Source organism: Globicephala melas, chromosome 4, assembly GCF_963455315.2.
Source record: "Globicephala melas chromosome 4, mGloMel1.2, whole genome shotgun sequence".
NCBI lineage: Eukaryota > Metazoa > Chordata > Mammalia > Artiodactyla > Delphinidae > Globicephala > Globicephala melas.
The window spans coordinates 134,679,058-134,700,422 of record NC_083317.1 but is presented as its reverse complement, the minus strand read 5'-3'; the positions used below and the strand labels follow the sequence as shown (position 1 = coordinate 134,700,422).

Sequence of the window (21,365 nt, the reverse complement as noted above, 5' to 3'; positions counted from 1 at the left end):
CCTAAACATGGTGTTGTGGTCCCAAGCCACATGTGGTTTTCGAATCTCAATCTTTGACCCCCAAACCAGAACTGTCACTTGGTTCACCAAATTATAAAAATGGATTTGGAGGAACTGAAACCACTTAGGTGGCTCCATTGGGATAAGAAAAGCTTAGGAGACATCCAGCCTGCATCTCCATCCCCTTAGAATCCTTATCTGCACAGCAAGTTGTGATTAAAAGTATAGGCTCCCAGGGCTTCCCTGGTTGCACAGTGGTTGAGAGTCCGCCTGCCAATGCAGGGGACACGGGTTCGTGCCCCGGTGCAGGAGGATCCCACATGCCGCCGCCGAGAGGCTGGGCCTATGAGCCATGGCCCCTGAGCCTGAGCGTCCGGAGCCTGTGCTCCGCAATGGGAGAGGCCACAACAGTGAGAGGCCCGCGTACCAAAAAAAAAAAAATATATATATATATATATATATAGGCTCCCAGATTAGGATTGACATATATACACTAATATGTATAAAATGGATAACTAATAAGAACCTGCTGTATAAAAAAATAAATAAAATTCTAAAATTCAAGAAAAAGAATAATAAAATCATTTTTCAGATCTGAAAATAAATAAATAAATAAATGTAAATAAATGTATTTTATTTATTGACTGTCCCAAATCAGACAGTCAAGGGCTGATCTAGACGTGAAACCTTAACAAGATATGTAACTTCTTGACCCTCGGTTTCCTCATCTGTAAACACTTATAAATTCCTCTAAGACTGTAATTTACCCACCCTGTACCTGCAGAGGGGTCATGGAGCCTACTGAGCCAGCTAGGGTTTGAGTGAGGGGAAGTGTCACCCAATGCCTGACTGCGAGCCCACAGCTGTCTCTCAGCAATTGTGGCCATAGGTGAGGCCTCCTGCTTTTACTGGGAACAATCCTCAGAATAAAGAAAGCAAAGCAGCAAAAGGAAAATCACCTCTCCCCTCACCTACCAGGAAAGCAAGAACTAAGTTAATTGCTAGATGAGTATTTATCCACACAGCCAACCATTAGCACCTTCTATGCACCCAGATCTGAGCCAGGCACCAGGGACACAACGGGAGAAGAGACAGTTGGGGGTTCCTGCTCTCAGGAAACACAATATTGTTCTTCTCTTGAGACTCATTTTATTCTACCCCTTACCTGTATTTAAATATTTCCTGGGAGAAGGCAGACTAACGGGAGAGGCACATGTCATTGACCTTGAGTGCTCTTCCCTGTGTGGATGCTCTAACTTTGGGGATCTTTAACCTTGTGGTCCTTCCCGTGAGCGCTGGCTTGGGGCAATGTCATTTCCTATCAACTGCTTCTGCTCAGTTCTGGTCCCCTGACACAAACTTGCTTCTCTGCCGTGAGCAATTTTGAGTTTTTCAGGCCAGTGTTAGGGCCTGGGCAAGATGTTAGGGCCAAGATGTATCAGTGGAGCATTGGGAATGGGGCTGCAAAGTGAAGTGACTTTAAACCTTTGGCTGTGCTTTCTGATAAGGGCAGGGAAACAACTGAGCCCATCCCACACCTTTGTGTGATCTTGGATCTGTAGGAAAGCCCTGAAGGGAAAATGCTTGAATCGAAGGGAAAACCAGAGTTAATTAATGAATTTGCAGGAGAGTTTGCTTTGTCTAGAGCTCAGAGTGTCCAGCTGCTCTGGCTTCACTCTTGAAAAGTAAACTGCTGGCAGCTTCTGGCAAAAGAGTCACTTTGGATACCTGTTTGGGTACCTTTTCTTAGGGAAGACAAGGAGACACTGGACCCCAAGGAAATAGAGGGATTGAAGGATGTCCAGGGGAGCAGGGTCAAAAGGTAAATATTGTATTTTAAATTCTCTATGGCATCCTCTCCGTCTCTCCTCCATCCCCTCCCTCTTCTGTGATCTCTCTTCCATCCCCCCCCCACTTTACCTTTCTCCAATTGCATGTTAGTTTCCTCTTCTGCAGAGTAAGTCTATTTAGTCATCCCAAGAAATTTTGAGCATTATTAAATTCCACCTGTAACCTCTTTGTGGTTGGAAACCCAGAAGCTACTAAAGAAATACAAAATCACTCTCTTAACGGAGGCAGCCCCTTCCTGCCCCAATAGACTGTGAATCCACATTCTCCTTGACATGCCAGTGAGAGATATTTAATCTTTTACAGGGAGCCAAAGGATTTGCTGGATATAAGGTACTGTAGTTACTTCTTCAGTCAAATTTCACTTCCTAATGGGCTTAGTTTACTGATAAGCACGTGGCAGAGATCTCCCTTGACCTGATTGCTGCCCATCTTTGTCTTTCAGGGAGAACATGGAGACGATGGGATTGATGGACTCTATGGGGAAGAGGTAAAGCCATTTTTCCTTAAGTACCATAAAATCGTCATGAGGTTGATGTATTTCTTTAATGGGAATTTTGTTTGCCTTGTCTTCTTTTAGGGCTTTCATGGACTTCCTGGGAAAAAGGGAGAAAAGGGTGATCCAGGGTCCCAGGTAACACTTTTCAGTACATCAAAGAAGGAGAATTTGGTGTTAGAGATAGTCTTCATTGTTGTGTGTCACAGGTTATGAGGAATAAAGTTGACAGTAATGAAGCCTATTACCACCGAATAGATGCTACATCCCCATTTGGGGCAAGTGGGTAACTATGCAGTTTTCAAGAATTTCCAGCTAGAAAGATTCAAGACTTGCAAGGATGTTCTATGAGCATGTTTTTCAGAAGTCTGCAAATGAATGCATTTGCCTGTTAGCAGCTTACTTCTTCTCTTTATTGTATCAGAAAAAAATAAAAAGCAAGAGAAAGAGACAAAATTATTTTGGTGGCCTTTGTGTAGCAAATCACAGAGAAAAATTTTTTTATTTTCAATTCATTTTGACACTCATTAATGTGTGCCTCCTTGGTTCCAAGCAGCTCTCCTTTTATGTTCTGAGTCACTTATTTATCAAATACTTCTGGATACCTGGCATGTGTCAGGCACTGAGTTATGTGCTAACGACTCAGAGATGAACCACACTGTCCTTGTCTTCAAGGATCCCCTAGTGTAGTTGGAGAGACAGACATATCAATAGCTAATGATGACACAGTATGTGGTTGGGGGTCATGTTATAGGTAACTAGGTGGGAGCCCAGAGAAGGGCACCTAACTCTGCAGGGTGGGGAGTGAGTGCAGGAAACCTTCCCAGAGGAAATGATCCCTGAGCTGAAGATGAATAGGAATTAGTAAGACGTGGAGAAACGGCAGTCCAGACAGAGGGAACAGCATAAGCAAAGACCTGGAGGCTTGGGGGCCCTGCAAGTTGTTCTGCTTGGTGTGAGCTTTAGGGTACAGGTGGAGGGAGGTGAGGTTCAAGAGTGGGTGGGAAGAGCTGGTGAAGGTACTGGTGAGCCATGGAGGAGGAGTCTGGATTTTAGCCATTAAGGAATGGGGAGCCTTAGAAAAATTGTAAGTAGGGGGGTCACAATCGAATTTGCATTTTAGAAATATTCCGTGACAGTAGTGTGGAGGATGCATTGGGGATGACATAGATGCAAGGCAAATATGAGAGGCAGATCTGTAATAATCAAGGTGAGAAGTGATGAAGCCTTCAAGTAAAGCAAGAGACACAAGACCCATGAAGGTTGTAACAGGGTCCAGGCTGGAGTGAGGACCTAGTGTGCAAAATTTAAGGAAGCACTCATTCTCAGAGTGAAGCAAAGTGTGAGTACCTGCCTAAATTTTGCACCCTAGGTACCTTGTTTGTCTCACCCTAGTTCTGACTCCGGGATATCAGATCTCCAGGTAACCAAAGAAGCAGGGAATGAGAAGCCAGTCAAAATGCCTGCAAGGATCCCAGCTTGGGCAAGTTTAGTTGGGAACAGTTGAGTTTGAGATGACAATGGAACATCCCAGTGGTGGTTTCCAGTGGACAATTTAATTACAGATGTCAGAAGTTGCTAGACTGGCTGAGATGTCCAATACGATACCCACTAGCAATATGTGACTACTTAAATTCAAATTAACTAAAATGAAAAATTCTGCTCTCAGTTGTATTAGCCACATTTCGTGTGCTCAACAGCCAACTATGGCCAGTGGTTACCATATTGGACAGTGCAGATGGAGAACATTTCCATCTCTGCAGAAAGTTCTGCTGGGCAGTACTCTGCTAGACCATGAGAAGTTTTCCCTTTTCCCAGCCTTTTTATAAATAATCCTGAATATAGGCTTAAAACTGGACCTTGTACTGCTTGAGAGGTCAAAGGGAATCTGGCTGGGATAGAGGAACGTGGATCATTTTGTCTGATTGATTTTCTCCCCTCCAAACACCACTATGCTTGACATTTTAACACTCTCCTACAAGCTAACTCAGAAGCTCATTTTATTTTTTTCAGGGCAGCCCAGGTTCCAGAGGCCCTCCTGGGGGATACGGGGAGAAGGGCTTCCCAGGGGATCCTGTAAGTTACTGGGGCCCAAGTGGCTCTTAATTGTGTAGTTTACTCCACACTTCTTGTGTCTCCTGCTAACCTGTAGGCAAAGGCATGTCTTGGGAGGGGGTGGTAGGTGTTGACTGAGGCTTATTGGTTTGGGGAAAACCTGCATCTGATTTGGGCTGATTATGTCAAAAATTCAGAGATGGGAACTAAAATTCCATCTAATTCATCCTTATGTATCTTGAGACTTTCAAGTTCCTTTGGGAATGAAATTTCCATAATTTTGCTTATTGGGTTTCTAACATTATTGATTCCCTATTTGAAGATTCGATTATAGGGGAATCTTACTACACCTTTGAGAGACTGGCATAAGCATGTTTGGATGAGTGCATCAGTGAAGCTGCCAGTACAGAGAAGGGAAAATTGCCATAGCTTCAGCAAGCACTCTTTTAATTCTTCATTTATCACTAAGCCTCCTTCAGACTTGGAGAAATATTGTTTCTTTTTTTTTTTTAATTCGTGAGTTTCAAATATGGAGAATTTTCTCACACCTCTCGTTACTTAACCCAAATTAGTTTAGTTCTTAATATTGTACCATTTTGAGAGAAAAAAAAAGCTGATATTTCTTGATTCTAAAGTACTTTTTATTTAAATCTTCCCCTAGGGTAATCCAGGACAAAACAATAACATCAAAGGACAAAAGGGCTCCAAAGGAAACCAAGGAAGACAAGTAATTGGATCTATTTTACATATATGAGTTGATTAATTCTGTTATCGAGCTGAGGCTTTCCTAAAGTCTAATTATTTAGTAAAATACATAACAGTTTTTCTAACTGAACAATCACCCCTAATTTCCCATTTAAGAGAGCCTTATTTTCTTAAAATATGGTATGCCTGTAGTAGGTTACACCTCAATGGGCAAAGTTATTAAGTTTCTAGCAGGTGATATTATTATATGGGAAAATTGGTCATTAGCAGTGCGTGTTGCTATACCATTTTCCTCTTTAATGGATATATACCCAATAGGGTTAATATGCAGAAACATTCTGGCATGACACATTTGTTCTGTTTTAATAGTGCTTGAGATTTTTATGCTGATGTCTTTGTCATTTACTCAGAATCTTTTGCCTTATGATCTTGGGGGAACAATTGTGTTTCTAGGGTAGAACCGGCCCGAAGGGGACACAAGGCAGTCCTGGTTCCAGAGGGAGCAGTGTAAGTATTTCCGTGGACGTTTATTTCCCCTCCTTAGCACCTGGAGATGCCAAGAGGCATTCAGAATACGTGTCGCTGCAGTTAGCTGATCCAGGGCAGATACACTGACAGTGTTGTCTTTTGGGGCCAGGTAATTCTTTGTTGTGACGGGCTAGCCTGTGCATTATAGGATGTTTTGCGGCATCCCTGGTCTCTACCCACTAGATGTCAGTAGCACCCACTCCTCCCCAGTTGTGAGGTCCAAAAATGCCTGCAGATCTTGCCAAATGTCAGTCGGGGGTAATGGGGATGCGGTGGTGAGGCAAATTGCCCCTGGTTGAGAACCGCTGTGACAGTCTGCCTTTCCCTTTCCACCTTCCAGAGACTTTTAAATGTCTTTGAAGAGAGCCAGTGGTTTTCACATAAAAACCTTCCTCCAGTAGCTTAGCATATTTGAGCTTCTGTAGAATATTAAGAAATAGGTAAATGTGCTCTCTTCCTCCTCATATGTCGCCAAAGGGAAAGAAGAATTACAGACAAATTCTTCCTGAATAAACCAAAACATTGGCGATTAGGGTCAAACCAGTGGCAACCTGAAGATGCTGTGGTAATTTTACAGCATCCCATGTGATATCAAGCCTGAAACAGAAATGTTGGATTTCTGCTTCTTTTTAAGGAACAACCAAGAAATCACTTTTCCCTTTGTGGACTACCAAAGTTAGAGAGGATATTTACGATGGTTAGAAACCCTTTCATCATGCACTCAGCACGGAGATCATCAAAAGAGAATAATGTCCAAATGTAGATTTGGCCCTGAGTTTTGTTCACGAGGACACTGAAAATACATGGCTTCCTTTTCTGTCACAAACTTGGAATCTTCTCACCACTTTGAAAGCTGTGGCTGATTGCCTCCCCCTCTGGGAGATATAGTGGATGAATGTTTTAGTTCCTCTTGCCTTTGTTTATCTTGACTCATAGTTCTTAAGGGAAAGGTCTGCAGTTGGATGGCTTAGGCCTCCCAGTGCTTCTGGTGAAATTCTTTGGGACTTTGCCCACCTCTCCATACAAGAGAATTAAAATTAATCAGAGGAAGCAGGAGAGCAGCAAGATGAACTAAATGCTATAAATTTTAAAGATAAATATGTAGTTTTGTTGGTTTAAGAGAAAATACTTTTAGTTTGAAATAGCTTTATAGCTGTCATCATCCATCAGGCACTTTTTAAAAAAGAGTGGGGTGGGGTAGGGGATTATTACTTGGACAAACCAGCCAATGACTTTAAGTCACTCCATGCACAGGAGGCTCTCAGCCTCCCTCCCCCATCCTCACCCACTTTCCTGCCCATCTCCTCCTTTGTAATTAAACAAATCAATATGGATGGATATAAAACAATGGCTTTTCTACCCCCTCCTTCACCTTTCCAGTGAAGGCTAGAATTCTCTATGATGGTCAGAGGATCTTAAATGGATGACAAATTCTAAAAACAGAAGCAAACCTAAGACATCTCCTCCCACATGACAGAATTTCAACCTGTGTAAATTAATTGTTGCCCCAGCTATCGACAAAGCAACGGATCCATGTACTAAGAACCAGAGCATTTGAAACCATGTTCCAGGCCCATTGCCTTTGGCCTGTCAGGCACAAGGAATACATATAAATAATAGTATTTATACTTCTAGAGCACGTATTTTGTGCCAGGTCCCAATCAAATCACTTTCAAATACTACTTTGTTTAATCCTCATAACAAATCTATCAGGTAGATACTATTATTATATCCATTTTACAGATGAGAAAAAGCAAGAAACCTTGGACAAGTTGCCCAGGATCAGGATAGGTAAATGGTAGAGCTGGGGTTTGAACCCAGGGAGTCTCACTCCTAATCAGCCAGGCTCAGACCTATTGTGCAATTGCTCTGTGCCACCCAGGCTTTACAGGGCAGGGGTGAGCTCAAGACTGTCTGACTTCTGACGACACGTCCCTAACCATTGTGCTACTAAAATAGGAATGCTATTTTGTCCTTGCTTTTTAATGTAGACAGAATTATGACATCATGGAAACAGTGGCTTCAAACTGTACTGTTTCTGCTCTTCTTTCATCTGTCAAGAGTTCTGTGAGTCACATCAATGTACAAACGGCTGACAAGTTACAATGGGTAACTTCTCCCAAAGGGTATTTGCATTTTAAAAGCAAAGAGTACCTGAATCGAGGGGTAGAACCTCCGTGGAAGAATTCTAATCATCAGCCAAACTGGTGGAGGTGATATTTGGTCAGGTGTTTTATTCTAAGGAGGTTCAGAAGCTGGGCAGTTGAAAGAAAACAGCTGCTCTGAAATCATTTCCATGGCTACCTTTCCAAGTGAACGTAGGAAAACGTTTTAAGTATTTGTTTTGTACATAAAATAATCATAGTTGTTTATCACCACACAAAGTAGATCAATGGATGAGATGTTCTGCGGCTCTCTCAATGAGGCAGAGGTGGGAGGTAAGGGGTGAGAGTAGACTCATCATTGCTATTTAGGGAGAAAGTTAGGATCTGGGGCTTGGATTTTCTTCCCGCTTGGCTACCCTCTGGAAAGCAGAGACAGCCACTAGGTGGAGAGCCTGCACTGGCAATTTGAGGTAGCTTCTGGAGAGGTGCTGTCAGATTTTAGCTTCAGACCAGCTTTTCTGGTGGCATTTGGACCAGCACAGAGCTGACCTGACCCCATCAGCCATTTCCTCCTTGGAGAATTCCATGGAGTCTAACCCCAGCGGGCTCATGGGAAGCACTGTGTATAACGAGTTTGTATTCCCCCCTAAGATACGATCAGGGACCCAGGACAGAGAGAGACGGATATGGCACAGCTTGTTCTCACGCAGGAAACCTCTGATCAGCAGACAGTACGTTGTAGGATTTGCTGGAGAGGGGAGGTATCAGACAGGTGCTTCAGGATGATTTCATTCTCCAAACAGCCTCCCGGATAATTGTCAGGGTTGTCAGACTGGAGCTAGGTCTGTAATGATTTTTGGATTGGTTTGCGATCCATCCTCCAAATGTTAGTTGGTAATTAAATGCCCAGTGTGTAAACTTGTCTTTGGAGAGCGATTCGGGGAAAACATTTCTGCGAGCTGCTCGTTACTCTGTCTGTCAGGGACAAGACAGGTCGGGTTGCCTCTAAGGAGTCTCCATCCAGACACTCACACACTAACAGTTTGTCTTTTCTGATACAGGAAAGAGAAGGCCAGAGGGGGGTCCAGGGCGCCTCGGTGAGTATCCTTTCCCCCACGTCCTCTGTGGGAGGTGAGGCCAAGGAGATGTCCCACAGGCAGATGGTACTGCCAATGAGTTAGCGTTTGATGCGGCTGCTGTAGGAAGGGCTGAGCACTGGACATGAGCCCCACTGACTAGGGGATCAGTTAGACTGCCAGACACAGGACAGGCCTGACCTAAGGCAAGCCTCCTTCACAGACACTTCAGAGACAGGGGACCTGTGCAGCCCTGAAGGCTGTGCTATTCACATACCCTGGACATTGACTGCAAGAGAGTGAAATTCTGTCTTAGAGTAAGAAATTACCTGGAGTTCGATTCTCAGACAGTTTGGAAGAGTACAATCCTAGGCCAAGTAGGGCATGAGCCAAGAGTGAGACAAGATAGTTCCTGGGTACCATGCCCTGAAGCCCTGAAGCACTAGGTACTAAGAAGAGAAAACGTATATGGAAACCATGTGAAGAGAATCTTAACACTGAAAACTCATCCATCAGGGGGAACCAGGGAACCCTGGACTTAAAGGTGCATCAGGAGCCGAAGGATTACAAGGCTCACAGGTATGTTGGAATATTTGTAATACTGATAATGTTGTTATTCTGATGGGAAGATGTAGTTCTGTATAAAAATAAATAAACTGAGACAATTTGAAGCTGCCCCCGCCCTCCTCCATGGTACATTTCTCTGGGATTCTACATTTCCCATTGAGGGTGGGTGATTTTGCTCTGTCAAAATTTGCAGCTCACTGATAGAAGAAAGGCTTGCTCTTGCGTATACCTGGCATCATGTCTGCCTTTTAGTCATAGTGAATTATTGAGACCTTAATACTATGTTAGTAATCAGTATCCAGATCAACAAATTGATTTTTCTTAAGTGAGGTTCTGCACGCAGACTCCAATGAAGGAAAGTTAGGAATTGGCAACTATTACTCACCTCTTCCAAAGCTGACTCTATAGGGGGTGACAGTGCTCTGGAATATCACCGATAGGGCTCTATGTGAGTCATCTGCATTTTTTCTTGGTCATATCATTAGTGAGATGGGCACTGGAATTAGGACATCTCTGTTTCTTTTCCATGTCAGAAATACGCCAGGGTCATCCTAGAGAATGGTTTGCAACACATGGGTACATAGTCACCTGATGGAGTCTACTTTAAGCCTGAACTTGTCTAGAAGGATCTGCCTACATAGATGTGTCCATCCTAAGACCTTTCCAGGAGTTCATTTTTCTTCTAGAAAGTTCTAGATTCTTCATACTAAGTCTGAATTTGGAATTCTCTTGAGTGGTTCTGGTGTCCTCTAGAATGAGTAACCATGGGACCAACCTAAATTCATCCCCAGACTTTGTCGAGAGAGGGGTGACATTACCTCAGCCCCTCCAGGGTCCCTTTGATGCTCAGGCTGTGAAACAAGGCCAGCCCAGGGGCTGTAACAACCATTTGCACTGGGCAACCAGGACATCTTACAGCTGCTGCTTTGGTGATGAGAAACAATACCAGCACCTCCAGCTTTTCTTTCTGTGTGAGAGAACCATATGAGAACCATGCATTTGGTGGGAAATATGACAAAAAAAATATGCTTTAATTCCTCTGATAGGGATCTGCTGCTAAAATGTCCTTTTGTGCTAACTTGCTTTCTCTTTTACACATTGATGCACTTTGGCCCAGGCAACCTGCCCCATCAAAGGAATCCATCTGCCTATTGTTTATGTCTCCCTTCTTCTATGGGCTTTATTTCTCCTTTTAGTCTCTTTTCCATTTCTCCCTGCCACAATGGGATGAGGTCTTACACTCAGGCAGGATATTCCTTCATAAGAGCTGCTCCACTGAGTCTGGGTCTCCTTTCAACTCCTCTTCTGAGACATGCTTAATCTCAGTGTTAAAGCTGCTTGAAGGGCTGGATAGATGCTTTTCCATGCAGGTGTTTCAAAAGCACTAATGAAGAAAGTCAGTTTTTGGGCTTCCCTGGTGGCGCAGTGGTTGAGAGTCCACCTGCCGATGCAGGGGACATGGGTTCATCCCCTGGTCTGGGAAGATCCCACATGCTGTGGAGCGGCTGGGCCCGTGAGCCATGGCCACTGAGCCTGTGCGCCTGGAGCCTGTGCTCCGCAACAGGAGAGGCCACAACAGTGAGAGGCCCAAAAAGAAAGTCAGTTTTCATTTACTTCATTGTATTGTGTTTCTTTTGTTACCATCCAAGGGGTCAAATGGACTTCGCGGCAGGAAAGGAGAGAAGGGAAACGAGGGGCACAAAGGACCTCAGGTGCGTGACTCAGATGGTACCTCAATGGTCTCCAACCTTCATTTTCCTCTTGCTTCAAAGACGTCTTCACGTAGAGTTTTTTTTACATTATCTAGTATGGAGTATTTCATTTGGGGATTAACTTGGGACAAATCTTTAGCACAGCTCAGATTCCTTGTACATTCGCCTTTCTCCTTCCCGGGAGTTTGACTTGGAAAGCACAAACCCACTTTATCCGCCTGAAGGAAGCCTTTAGAAGAATGCACATCTTGCTGACTCATGAATATTTCAAAACCTGATACATTATTCTGCTTTTTCTAACTTTTAAAAATTATCGGTGCCATGCCTATCTCCATTGACTATAGATATTTGAAATGGACTCTGCAAAGAACCCTCGCTACCCAAATTTATTTGATTCTTAAGTTCAGCTTTGAATTCACCCTCTGAAACTACTTGATTCCCAAGTTTCTGACAGTAAGTAATGAGAGTTTGGATGGTGAGAGATTCATATTAAAAATGTTCTGAATCTTGGGTTTCCCTGGTGGTGCAGTGGTTGAGAGCCCGCCTGCCGATGCAGGGGACACAGGTTCGTGCCCTGGTCCAGGAAGATTCCACATGCCACGGAGCGGCTAGGCCCGTGAGCCATGGCCTCTGAGCCTGCACGTCCAGAGCCTGTGCTCCGCAACGGGAGAGACCACAACAGTGAGAGGCCTGCGTACCACAAAAAAAAAAAAAAAAAAATGTTCTGAATCTATTCAGTTTTTCAGCTCAGATAGTGAGAGTTTAGAAGGCAAGCGATACCCATGTTTGCTCAGTTATCTTCCCAGCATATTTGTGAAAGACCGTTTTGCCCCTTTGCAGATCGGGAAACTGAAACACATTTGACATCCCATTTTATATGTGTGGATGACACAGAGCACAAAAGTGACAATGACAGCACAATGTCTTGTTCTAACGAAATAACGTGTTGTGTCAAGAGTGCCTTTTTTATTTCTCACTAAGTCCCCATTTGGACTAGCGATGTCCCTGCCAATGAAGACTTGGGGTCCTCTAACCAGGACTGTAGCCTGAGTCACCTGGTTTCAGGCTGGGTTTCCTGTTAAGGAGGCATCAAGAAGTTGCTACAAATGACACGAAGAAAAGCAAAACTAATCTAACAGGTTTTGTACAAATTGCTGTAGCACCAACATCTGTGTTTCCTATATTCTTTCAGGGTGCTCCTGGGCCAGTGGGAGATAAAGGGAGTGTTGGAAGGCCTGGACTTTTGGGGAAAAAGGTAAGTGTTATCTCTTACAGATTTCAGATACTGAGGAAAGAGTAGCTCCATTTTTTTCCCTTGATTTTCATGTTAATTCTTCACATGATCCAGGCACAATCAACCACTCACCAGCTTTCTGCCAACATTCTTTTCCTTCCTCTCTGAAACTGCCCCATTTCACTGGGAGAGACAAGGTTTATTCACCTATCATGAAACAACTCTGATAAACTCAACTCGCTGGTTTCGTGAATGTGTCAAGGCACTTGGTGGTAGAGTCGGCCAGGGGCATGGGGGATGTCAGAACTCAGATCTGTTCATGCATGCAGTTCTAGGTCTAACTCAGACTACCTTCTCAGAAATGTCCTTATTGGAGATCGTTAGAGACAGACTGCTGGCCTGTTCAGAATCTCACTGCCCTGCTCAAAACCTTTCAGCAGCTCCCTCCCCCAGGGCCAGCTTCGTGGGCCTGGGACCCGTTCAGTCACACAGGGGCCCTCGCTTAGAAGGCGCCCCTACTTGGCCTCAAGCTCTGCTATCACAGTCTGGAAAGTTTGCTTTTGAGTTAAGGGCCCATGATTTCATTTGAGTCCCACAGATTATGTCACTGGTCTTACCTTCGGATGACCCTTAAGAAAATCTCCAAATTTTCCAGTAGCTTAGAAGACCCTTTGACCCTGTTTAATTCTAAGGCTTCCTAGCTCATCTCCCTCCTGTGTGCCTGCCCAGGCTTCTCACTGTGCCTTCCTCCTCCATTCTCACTCCTCCCTCGGTCCTTCTTCCAGCTCACACAACTTATCCTTTAAGCCTCAGCATCCCTGCTCCCTTCCTTCAGGCAGCCAGCCTGCCTGCCCCACCAAATCTGACTTAAGAGTCCCCTTCTCTCCACTGCCACAGCACCCTGAACTTTACCATACAGTGTAGAATTGCCTGATTTTCTCTCATTCTAACCAGAGTATTCTTGGTGAGGGCAGGACCACATCGGTCATGTTCAACTGTTCCTTTTCCAGGACAATAAATAACTGTTGGATGGGTGAATAAATCAGCAAATGAATCCACTTTCCCTGGAGTAAATTTTCCACTCTTTCTCTTCTCCTTTAGTCCTTCTATAGCACTGGGAAAGCAGTGCTGAGTCCAGCTTTGGGCTGTGCTGGTATTTCCTGCTTGCCTTTGGGAAGATCGTTATTTGTTTCTTACACTCCCTAGCTTGCTGAGCATTGAACCCTCACTGAGAACCCTGAGTGTCCCCAACTAGTGGACAGAACATCCTATGGTGGGAGCCAGGTTTGATTTTTACTGATCTGAAGCTGTCCTTGTCTCACTAGGGAGAACCTGGAATTCCTGGAGATCCAGGGCCACTGGGGCAAGCTGGACGGCAAGGAAAGCAAGTATGAGGTTTTAGGACTCTTACCCTTTAGCAGCTCCAAGGGCTCAGTAAAGAGAAGGGGGCTGAAACCATTAGCTTAAGCACCTGGGGTCCTGAAGGTATTTTGGGACCTCCTAGGAAGATGTAGGGACATTCCTCCTGCTCCCTGAAGCACTCATTCTATAGCTAGTCTGTCTGCTAAAACAAAGGGAGAACAGCAAGAGGGAAAGGAGAATGCAGAGAGAATAATGGATGAGCTCAGTATTTTAACAACTTATATGGCCATGTCAGTTGAAACTCAGGTGACTTCTTGTAAAACTCCAGAGTGATAAGAGGGTAGTAGGATCAAGAAACAGGGTATCTGTTCTAGTTGCTCTGGCTGTACCAGAGTCTCAGTTCATAAAACAGTCAATATAAGAAAAAAATAGGAAAAAAATTAATTTCTTTTCAAAAATAATGTTTATTACAAATATTAGGCATAGATATTGTAGAAAATTGACTAAGCATAAAACATGGGAAATGGGAAAGAAAAATTACCCATAATCCCACCATTTTGAAATATTTATTATTAATATCCTGGAGACAGAAACAAAATTATTTTTCCCTATTAACAATGTATCATGGGCATACTTCCATGTCATTACATTTTTCCCTCAAAGTTACTTTCAATAGCTTCAAAATATTCTACTGAATGTATATACCTTAGTTCACTTGACCAACTTCTTATTACTGGATATTTAGTTTGCTTTCAGTTTTTCACTGTCTTAAAATAGCACAGCAATGAATATTCTTGTATGTAACTAAGTTTTTGGATAAAACCATAATTAATTTCTACATAGAAATTTCTAGAAGTAGCATAGCTGGTTCAAGGAATATGTACATGTTTAATTAAGGCTTTGAACTCTATTGCAAAGTGTCCTTAGGAAAATTCCAAGGATGTATGTACCCTTGTGTTGTGCAGGAAGAGTGCTCACTTCAGGGCATACACACCAACAATGGGTATTGTCACTTTCTTTTATTTCATCTTTACCAATTTTACTGACCAAAAATGATGTCTCATTACTGTTTCAAATTGCATTTCTTTGGTTACTAGTGAGGATAACATCTTTCATTATGTTTATTGTCCATTTACAATTCCTTTTTGGGAAATTCCTCACCCAGTGTTCTTTGGACCAGCTCCTAATTTTCCAGGCAAGTAACTGCCACTGACTCCACTAGTCTTAAATGACCATACCTCTGCCTCCTGTCATGTCTGCACAGGAGCTGAGCAAAGAAATACCAGGGCATATACCAGGAAGTGTGGAAAACTAAACGGCATGAATATTCCCAGAGTTCAAGTTCATCAGGCCCCCTCCACCTGGAAGTCCCCGGTGCTTTTATCCTGACACCATAATCTCCCCAGTATAGGTTACAATTAATTTCCGCTCTTGAGAAATTGAAATGAACTGATATATTCACAGGGTGATTATGGCATTCCGGGCTATGGTCCTATGGGACGAAAAGGAGTAAAGGTAAATATGGAAAACAATTATTTCTTTAATTGGTGAATCAATTAAATGGTGTGTTGATTTATTTATGTTCTCTGCTGAAAATCGTAGGGCCAAAGAGGATTCCTTGGAGATATGGGTCAAAAGGTATTGTGCATATAACTTGTCAAATTTACCATGATCTTGACCTTCTACTTGAGAATTAAGGTAAGTCTGTGGATCTGAATGAAACAGGAAAAAAAAAAGCAAGACAATCGGTTTGCCTGAGCTTCATGAAGAAAGGACCATACTTAACTCCTATGAACCTTTAAATTGGAAAATTTGTCCTTCACTGCCTGATGTCCCTTGTCTTGAAACCCTACCTCTAGGTACCCTCTCAAGTTTAGTCCTTAGTCCTTTTCTTGATTTCTCTACCCTGGTGATCTCATGCAAAACTCTTGCCTTCTGCTATTGTACTTTGCCCTTCATTATCGTGGCTTTCACTTCCTCTTACCTGAAAGATTACCATATTCTCATTAGTCTCCTACTTGCAACTTTAACCTGCTTCAGTTAATCCCAAACACTACTCTCTTGATTTTTCCCAAAGTATAACTTAGTTATGTTACTCTCTTGGTCAATCATCTTCTAGAATTCCTCATTGCCTACCAGCCTGAAATTCACCTCCAAGCTCTACGACAAGACATTCCTTCCATTTCAACCAGAGTAGCTCAGGTTATGTCTGTTTTATACACTGGAATTCTGTAATAAGATTTATCTAAAAAAAAAAAAGCATCCTTAAAAATGAACTTATTTACAAAACAGAAATAGACCCACAGACATAGAAAACAAACTTATGATTACCAAAGGGGAAGGGGGAGGGATAAATTAGGAGTTCGAGATTAACATACATACACTACTATGTATAAAATAGATAAACAACAAGGACCTACTGTATATATAGCACAGGGAACTACACTCAATATTTTGTAAAAAACTATAAAAGAAAAGAATCTGAAAAATAATATATATATATAATATATGTGTGTGTGTATAACTGAGTCATTTTGCTGTGCACTTGAAACTAACACAACACTGTAAATCAATTATACATCAATAAAAATTAATTACATAAAAGTATCTTGTATATCTTCCAATCATTGATGCTCAAATTAAAATAGAAAATATGGATTAAAAAATAGAATGTAAGTAAATTGAATCAACTACAGTATAGGAAAATAGCCAATTTTTGATTCCCTTAAGAGTGCTTTTAATTGATGAATTACCAAAAGAGATTCTTTCCTTAGGTGGAGAAGGGTTCAAGAAGGGACTATATAAATAACTGTTAGGATAGGAGTTCTCATTGTAAAGGACCAATTTTCTAATTTGCTGATAAAGAGAGAAAATTAGCATATTCCAATTTACAGATAAATGGTAAATTAGCATATTGATAAGTGTTAAATTAGTTTTCCACCAAAGTCAGAATAAATTTCTTTTTACCTTCAACTTTTTGAGGAATGATTCATGAATTTAGGAAGTAATTCATTAGTTAGTACTTTATGTAGTCAATACCCCATATGTTTTCCTTGATTTTCAAGCATTTTTCTTTAGGTATTTTTAGTAACTGATTGGATAGCCATTGTATTGATATTGATGCATAAATATTTGTATTCTCAAAAAAATTAAAATAGTTTGGAGAATATCTAGGTGTATCAGTGGCTTAGTTCTAAATGACAAGAAGAAATGACATTTAATATTTAATATATGATATAGTTATAAGATCAATTAGATTTTGGTTTGGAGAGAATTACTTTTATTCTTTCATAGCAAGTATTTTAATATCTTGATTTCTTATATCTGAATATTTAGGGTGTTGTTGGTGATCCTGGAATTCCTGGGGGGCCTGGACCCAAAGGATTTAGGGGACTAACAGTAAGTGACCTATAATTCCAGAAATAATAAATGTTTCTTTGGAAGATTCTGGCTTTTATGTTGTAATTATTAATGTGGATTGTCAATCCAACCCAGGGTCATCTGAAATGCCACTTCCTAGCTGTGTGATCTTCAACACATCTTTTCAAGGTCTCTATTTCTATAACATGGGAGTTAAACTTAATGACACAAAAGCTACTTTCAGCTCTAAAATTCTATGTTTCCATGAATCTGAACTATTTTAAGTATTTACAGATTGATAACAGGCTATTCTAAAAAGTGTCAGTGTCTTCCAGTCTTTTCTAGGGCACATATTAAAGCCCAGAATATTAACCCTGTGAGTGGAAATGAAGCTGACATCTTCCTACTCTGTCCTGGAGCGTTTTCTGACAGTTCCAGTCCCCAGAGCCAAGGTCACCTGGTGTATTCATTTTAAGGAAAGCTGTTGAGATGTTCTAAATAGCAAAGTGCAGAGTAGAGTGTTATACTTATTAAAAAACCAAAATGCCAAGACAAGCATCCTTTCATTTTAAAGTTTCAGTGTAATATCGAAGGTCATTACCAGCATGAAAGAGATGCAATTCAACAGATATTTTACATCTGACTGGACAAATTTCATTAGTATCTATATCCATCACCTTGAGTTATGGGAATGATACAGCCAACCCATGTCCTTATATATGTGGGGAATTATTTTTCTTATTTGATTCTTTGCAGATGGCAGCTTTTTATTAGATCTCCGTGTGCTATAGTGTATTCACTTGTTTAAAGCGCCAGTTCTAGCTTATGACTAATTTAGATTTAAATGCACAGCCAGTGCCAGAGCAAAGGATATCACTAAATGAAGAGGCTAAGAGGGAAATGAATGTTTACCAATAATTAAGAATTACTATTTAGGATGAAAGATAAAAATCATATGATCATCTCAATAAATGCTGAAAAAACATTTGACAAAATTCAACATCCTTTCAATATAAAAACTCTTAACAAATTGGGTATAGAAGGAAATTACCTCAACATAATAAAGGCCATATTTGAAAAATCCACAACTAACATCACACTCAACAATGAAAGGCTGAAAGCTTTCCTGCGAAGACCAGGAACAAGACATAGGTGTCCACTCTCACTAGTCCTTTTCAACATAATACTGGAAGTCCTAGCTAGAGCAATTAGGCAAGAAAAAGAAATAAAAGTCATCCAAATTGGAAAGGAAGAAGTAAAAGTGTCTGTTTGCAGATGATATGATCTTATAGATAGAAAATCTTAAAGACTTCATTAAAAACTGTTAGAACATTTTGGTACATGACTCTTTTTGAATTATGGTTTTCTCAGGGTATATGCCCAGTGGTGGGATTGCTGGGTCATATGGTAGTTCTATTTGTAGCTTTTTAAGGAACCTCCATACTGTTCTCCACAGTGGCTGTATCAATTTACATTCCCACCAACAGTGTAAGAGGGTTCCCTTTTCTCCACACCCTCTCGCCTGGAGGGGTGGGATAGGGAGGGTGGGAGGGAGGGAGACGCAAGCGGGAAGAGATATGGGAATATATGTATATATATAACTGATTCATTTTGTTGTGAAGCTGAAACTAACATACCATTGTAAAGCAATTATACTCCAATAAAGATGTTAAAAAAAAAAACTGTTAGAAGTAATAAACAAATTCAGTAAAGTTTCAAGATACAAAACCAATATATAAAAGTCAGTTGTGTTTCTATACACTAACAATGAACTATTGGAAAAATTAATTTTTCTGTGAGTTCTGTGGGAAAAAAGAATGGCTATCTATATTACACATAAGGAATTTGCTTAACTTGAATTAATAGTTGCTTTTGCTAAAAATTTTTTTAAATTATAAAGTCACATTAAGGCTGAGGTAGTCTCCATGGATAGAGGATGTGGAAACTCATGTATATTTCTACCTGCAGCTCACTGTAGGTTTGAAAGGTGAGGAAGGCTCTCAAGGACGTCAAGGCCCTCCTGGACGGAGAGTAAGTACACTCATTAGAACTAAGGGTCATGTGCTGCTTCCTAGGATGCCCACTGGAATGAGCACAGAATTTAAAGGCAGAATCACTGGTTCAAGTCCAGACTCTGCTTCTTGCTACCTGGGTGCACTTGGACTAGTCCCTGGGTCTCTCAATTTCCTTCTAAAATAGGAATGACATGTCCTGTTGGAAACACCTCAAAAGGTAGCTGTGAGGATCAGATAGTCAAATGTGAATGCTCTTCATAAACTATAAAGTTCAATGCAAATATGAGCTGTGACTGTTAATTTTTACTGAAGGAAAAAAATAGGGATGAGAATGCATAAGCTTCATTAAGGTGTCCTGACAGGTTGATAGGATTTCCCAAACCACTATTTTTGCCTTCCTGACCTCACGATATAGACGCTGGGGAGATTTGGAAATAAAATTGCAACTTTCCACTGTGATTCAATTACAAAAGAAATGGCACCTCTAGAAGCATTCCTGGACAGAGCCAGGCACATCTCCCACTGACAAGATATCCATATCTCTATTTTAGTGCCTTATGTGTTATTGTGATGACATTAACATGTCTCTCTCCCCTAAAGAGAACAGTCAAATAAGAACTAAATGTTGCCAGCATCTGTGTTTTGTGTGTGAGGTGCAGGAAGCATTGTGTAAGGACAGGAGAAACTGCTTCTCTTGTTTTGTGTATTGTGATTGTTTTCTGACTACCTGGAGGGGTTCTTTAACTTGCAACTTTATAAAGAAAACAAAAACATGGATGTTTTGTGGAAAACTGAATCTGTAGTAGAATGATAATCAACTCACTGTAAAGGATACTCTGGTACAATCTTTTCTTTCTTTTGAATTAAGGAACTGGTGACTATTCTTAGTCATGTGGGTGAGAATCTGGTCTCTGAATCAATCTGGACTGGTCTGGATTTGCCTCCTTTCCAGATTCTGGAGCTCTCCCTGGAGGTCCCATATCCTCCTGCTCTTGTGTTTGGCCATGCTGGTCTGGTATACCATGGTTTCTCTGTCTCATGCCTGTGGTCCTCAGTCTCTCCTTAAGGAGTTGCTCTAAGTTATTCTTAAACTCAGTCTTGTGGAACCTACTCTCCACAGTTCTGATCTTCTGTAGGATGTGGGCTGCCTACTCTATTCATTAGCTGGAAACTCTTCCTCTCTCTGTTTAAATGGCTGTGCATTTTTTTTCTGTTTTCTGCTGTCTCTTGTAAATGGAAAAATAAGACTCTGAATCTTTTAGTGAGATACATATTTCTTGATTTGGGTCAGGAAGAAAATATGCCCCCAGTGGGTAGAATCATGGATGCCATGACAGCTCTGGTTAATACCAGCAGCACACAGTGGGCCACATCAGCATTCAGCAGACACTTAACTGTTCAATGGATGGATGAATGGATGGATGGATAGATGGATAGATGGATGGATGGACAGATGCCCAGTTGTCATTTAGAACAGAGGTTCTTACACTGACATTCATGGATGAGCTTCTGAGGGGTCAGTGAAATCATACAGCAATCATGAGCATGTGACAGCATTTTCTGAAGCCAGCAAACATCGTAGCTTTCAGTGTTTGATCAATTAAGCTAATGTCTACCTAGACTGAACTGAATGGTTTTTCTAGGACGACAAGAAGGAAAGAAACAAAAGTACTTTTTAAAGATACTTGTACTGCAGATAGAACATTTAGAAGGCATTTCTCATAATAATACTTAAAAGCTGCCCAAAGGGATTCATATGTGCAAACACATTGAGAACCAACTGCCAAGAAGAAGGCTGATCCTGATAAAAAGGAATTAAAAGGAAAATGAGAAAAGCTCACACTGTCAAGAAAGGCAGCTGACTGTGTTTAGCGCCTTCCCTGACTCATCTCACCCAATTATCTGTATTCCTTTCCTCCATCACCTTCAGCATTTATGAGCTTAGTGTGTATGCTCTCCTTCTGTGTAATGTCCATTTGGCTATGTAATTGTCTTTTTTTTTTCACATATGTTGAGGCTGTGTGCTGCTGCCAGTGTTTTAAATATACTTCAGTAAATGTCTCTCCTTCATGCTACTCTTTGGGAAGCCTGCTGTTTATAATTTTAAGTATTATTATGAGAAATGCCTTCTAAATGTTCTGTCTGCAGTACAAGTATCTTTAAAAAGTACTTTTGTTTTTTTCCTTCTTGTCGTCCTAGAAAAGTCATTCAGTTCATTCTAGGTAGACATTAGCTTAATTGATCAAACACTGAAACAGAAAGGTTTATACTCTCAGTGTGTGGGGGAAGAGCACTGAAGACT

At 41.4% G+C, this 21,365-nt stretch overlaps 1 protein-coding gene across 1 annotated transcript in view; it reads left to right on the top strand.

The window, feature by feature from the left end:
• COL6A5 (collagen type VI alpha 5 chain) overlaps positions 1-21,365 on the top strand; it is a 108,139-nt gene that overhangs the window by 33,724 nt on the left and 53,050 nt on the right. Inside the window, exons 13-28 of the mRNA XM_030876402.2 lie at positions 1,751-1,822; positions 2,155-2,181; positions 2,294-2,338; positions 2,429-2,482; positions 4,358-4,420; positions 5,061-5,126; positions 5,558-5,611; positions 8,799-8,834; positions 9,330-9,392; positions 11,030-11,092; positions 12,285-12,347; positions 13,652-13,714; positions 15,153-15,203; positions 15,291-15,326; positions 17,025-17,087; positions 19,017-19,079. Coding sequence (XP_030732262.1) covers positions 1,751-1,822; positions 2,155-2,181; positions 2,294-2,338; positions 2,429-2,482; positions 4,358-4,420; positions 5,061-5,126; positions 5,558-5,611; positions 8,799-8,834; positions 9,330-9,392; positions 11,030-11,092; positions 12,285-12,347; positions 13,652-13,714; positions 15,153-15,203; positions 15,291-15,326; positions 17,025-17,087; positions 19,017-19,079 — 882 coding nt within the window. The remainder of the gene's footprint in view (positions 1-1,750; positions 1,823-2,154; positions 2,182-2,293; positions 2,339-2,428; positions 2,483-4,357; positions 4,421-5,060; positions 5,127-5,557; positions 5,612-8,798; positions 8,835-9,329; positions 9,393-11,029; positions 11,093-12,284; positions 12,348-13,651; positions 13,715-15,152; positions 15,204-15,290; positions 15,327-17,024; positions 17,088-19,016; positions 19,080-21,365) is intronic.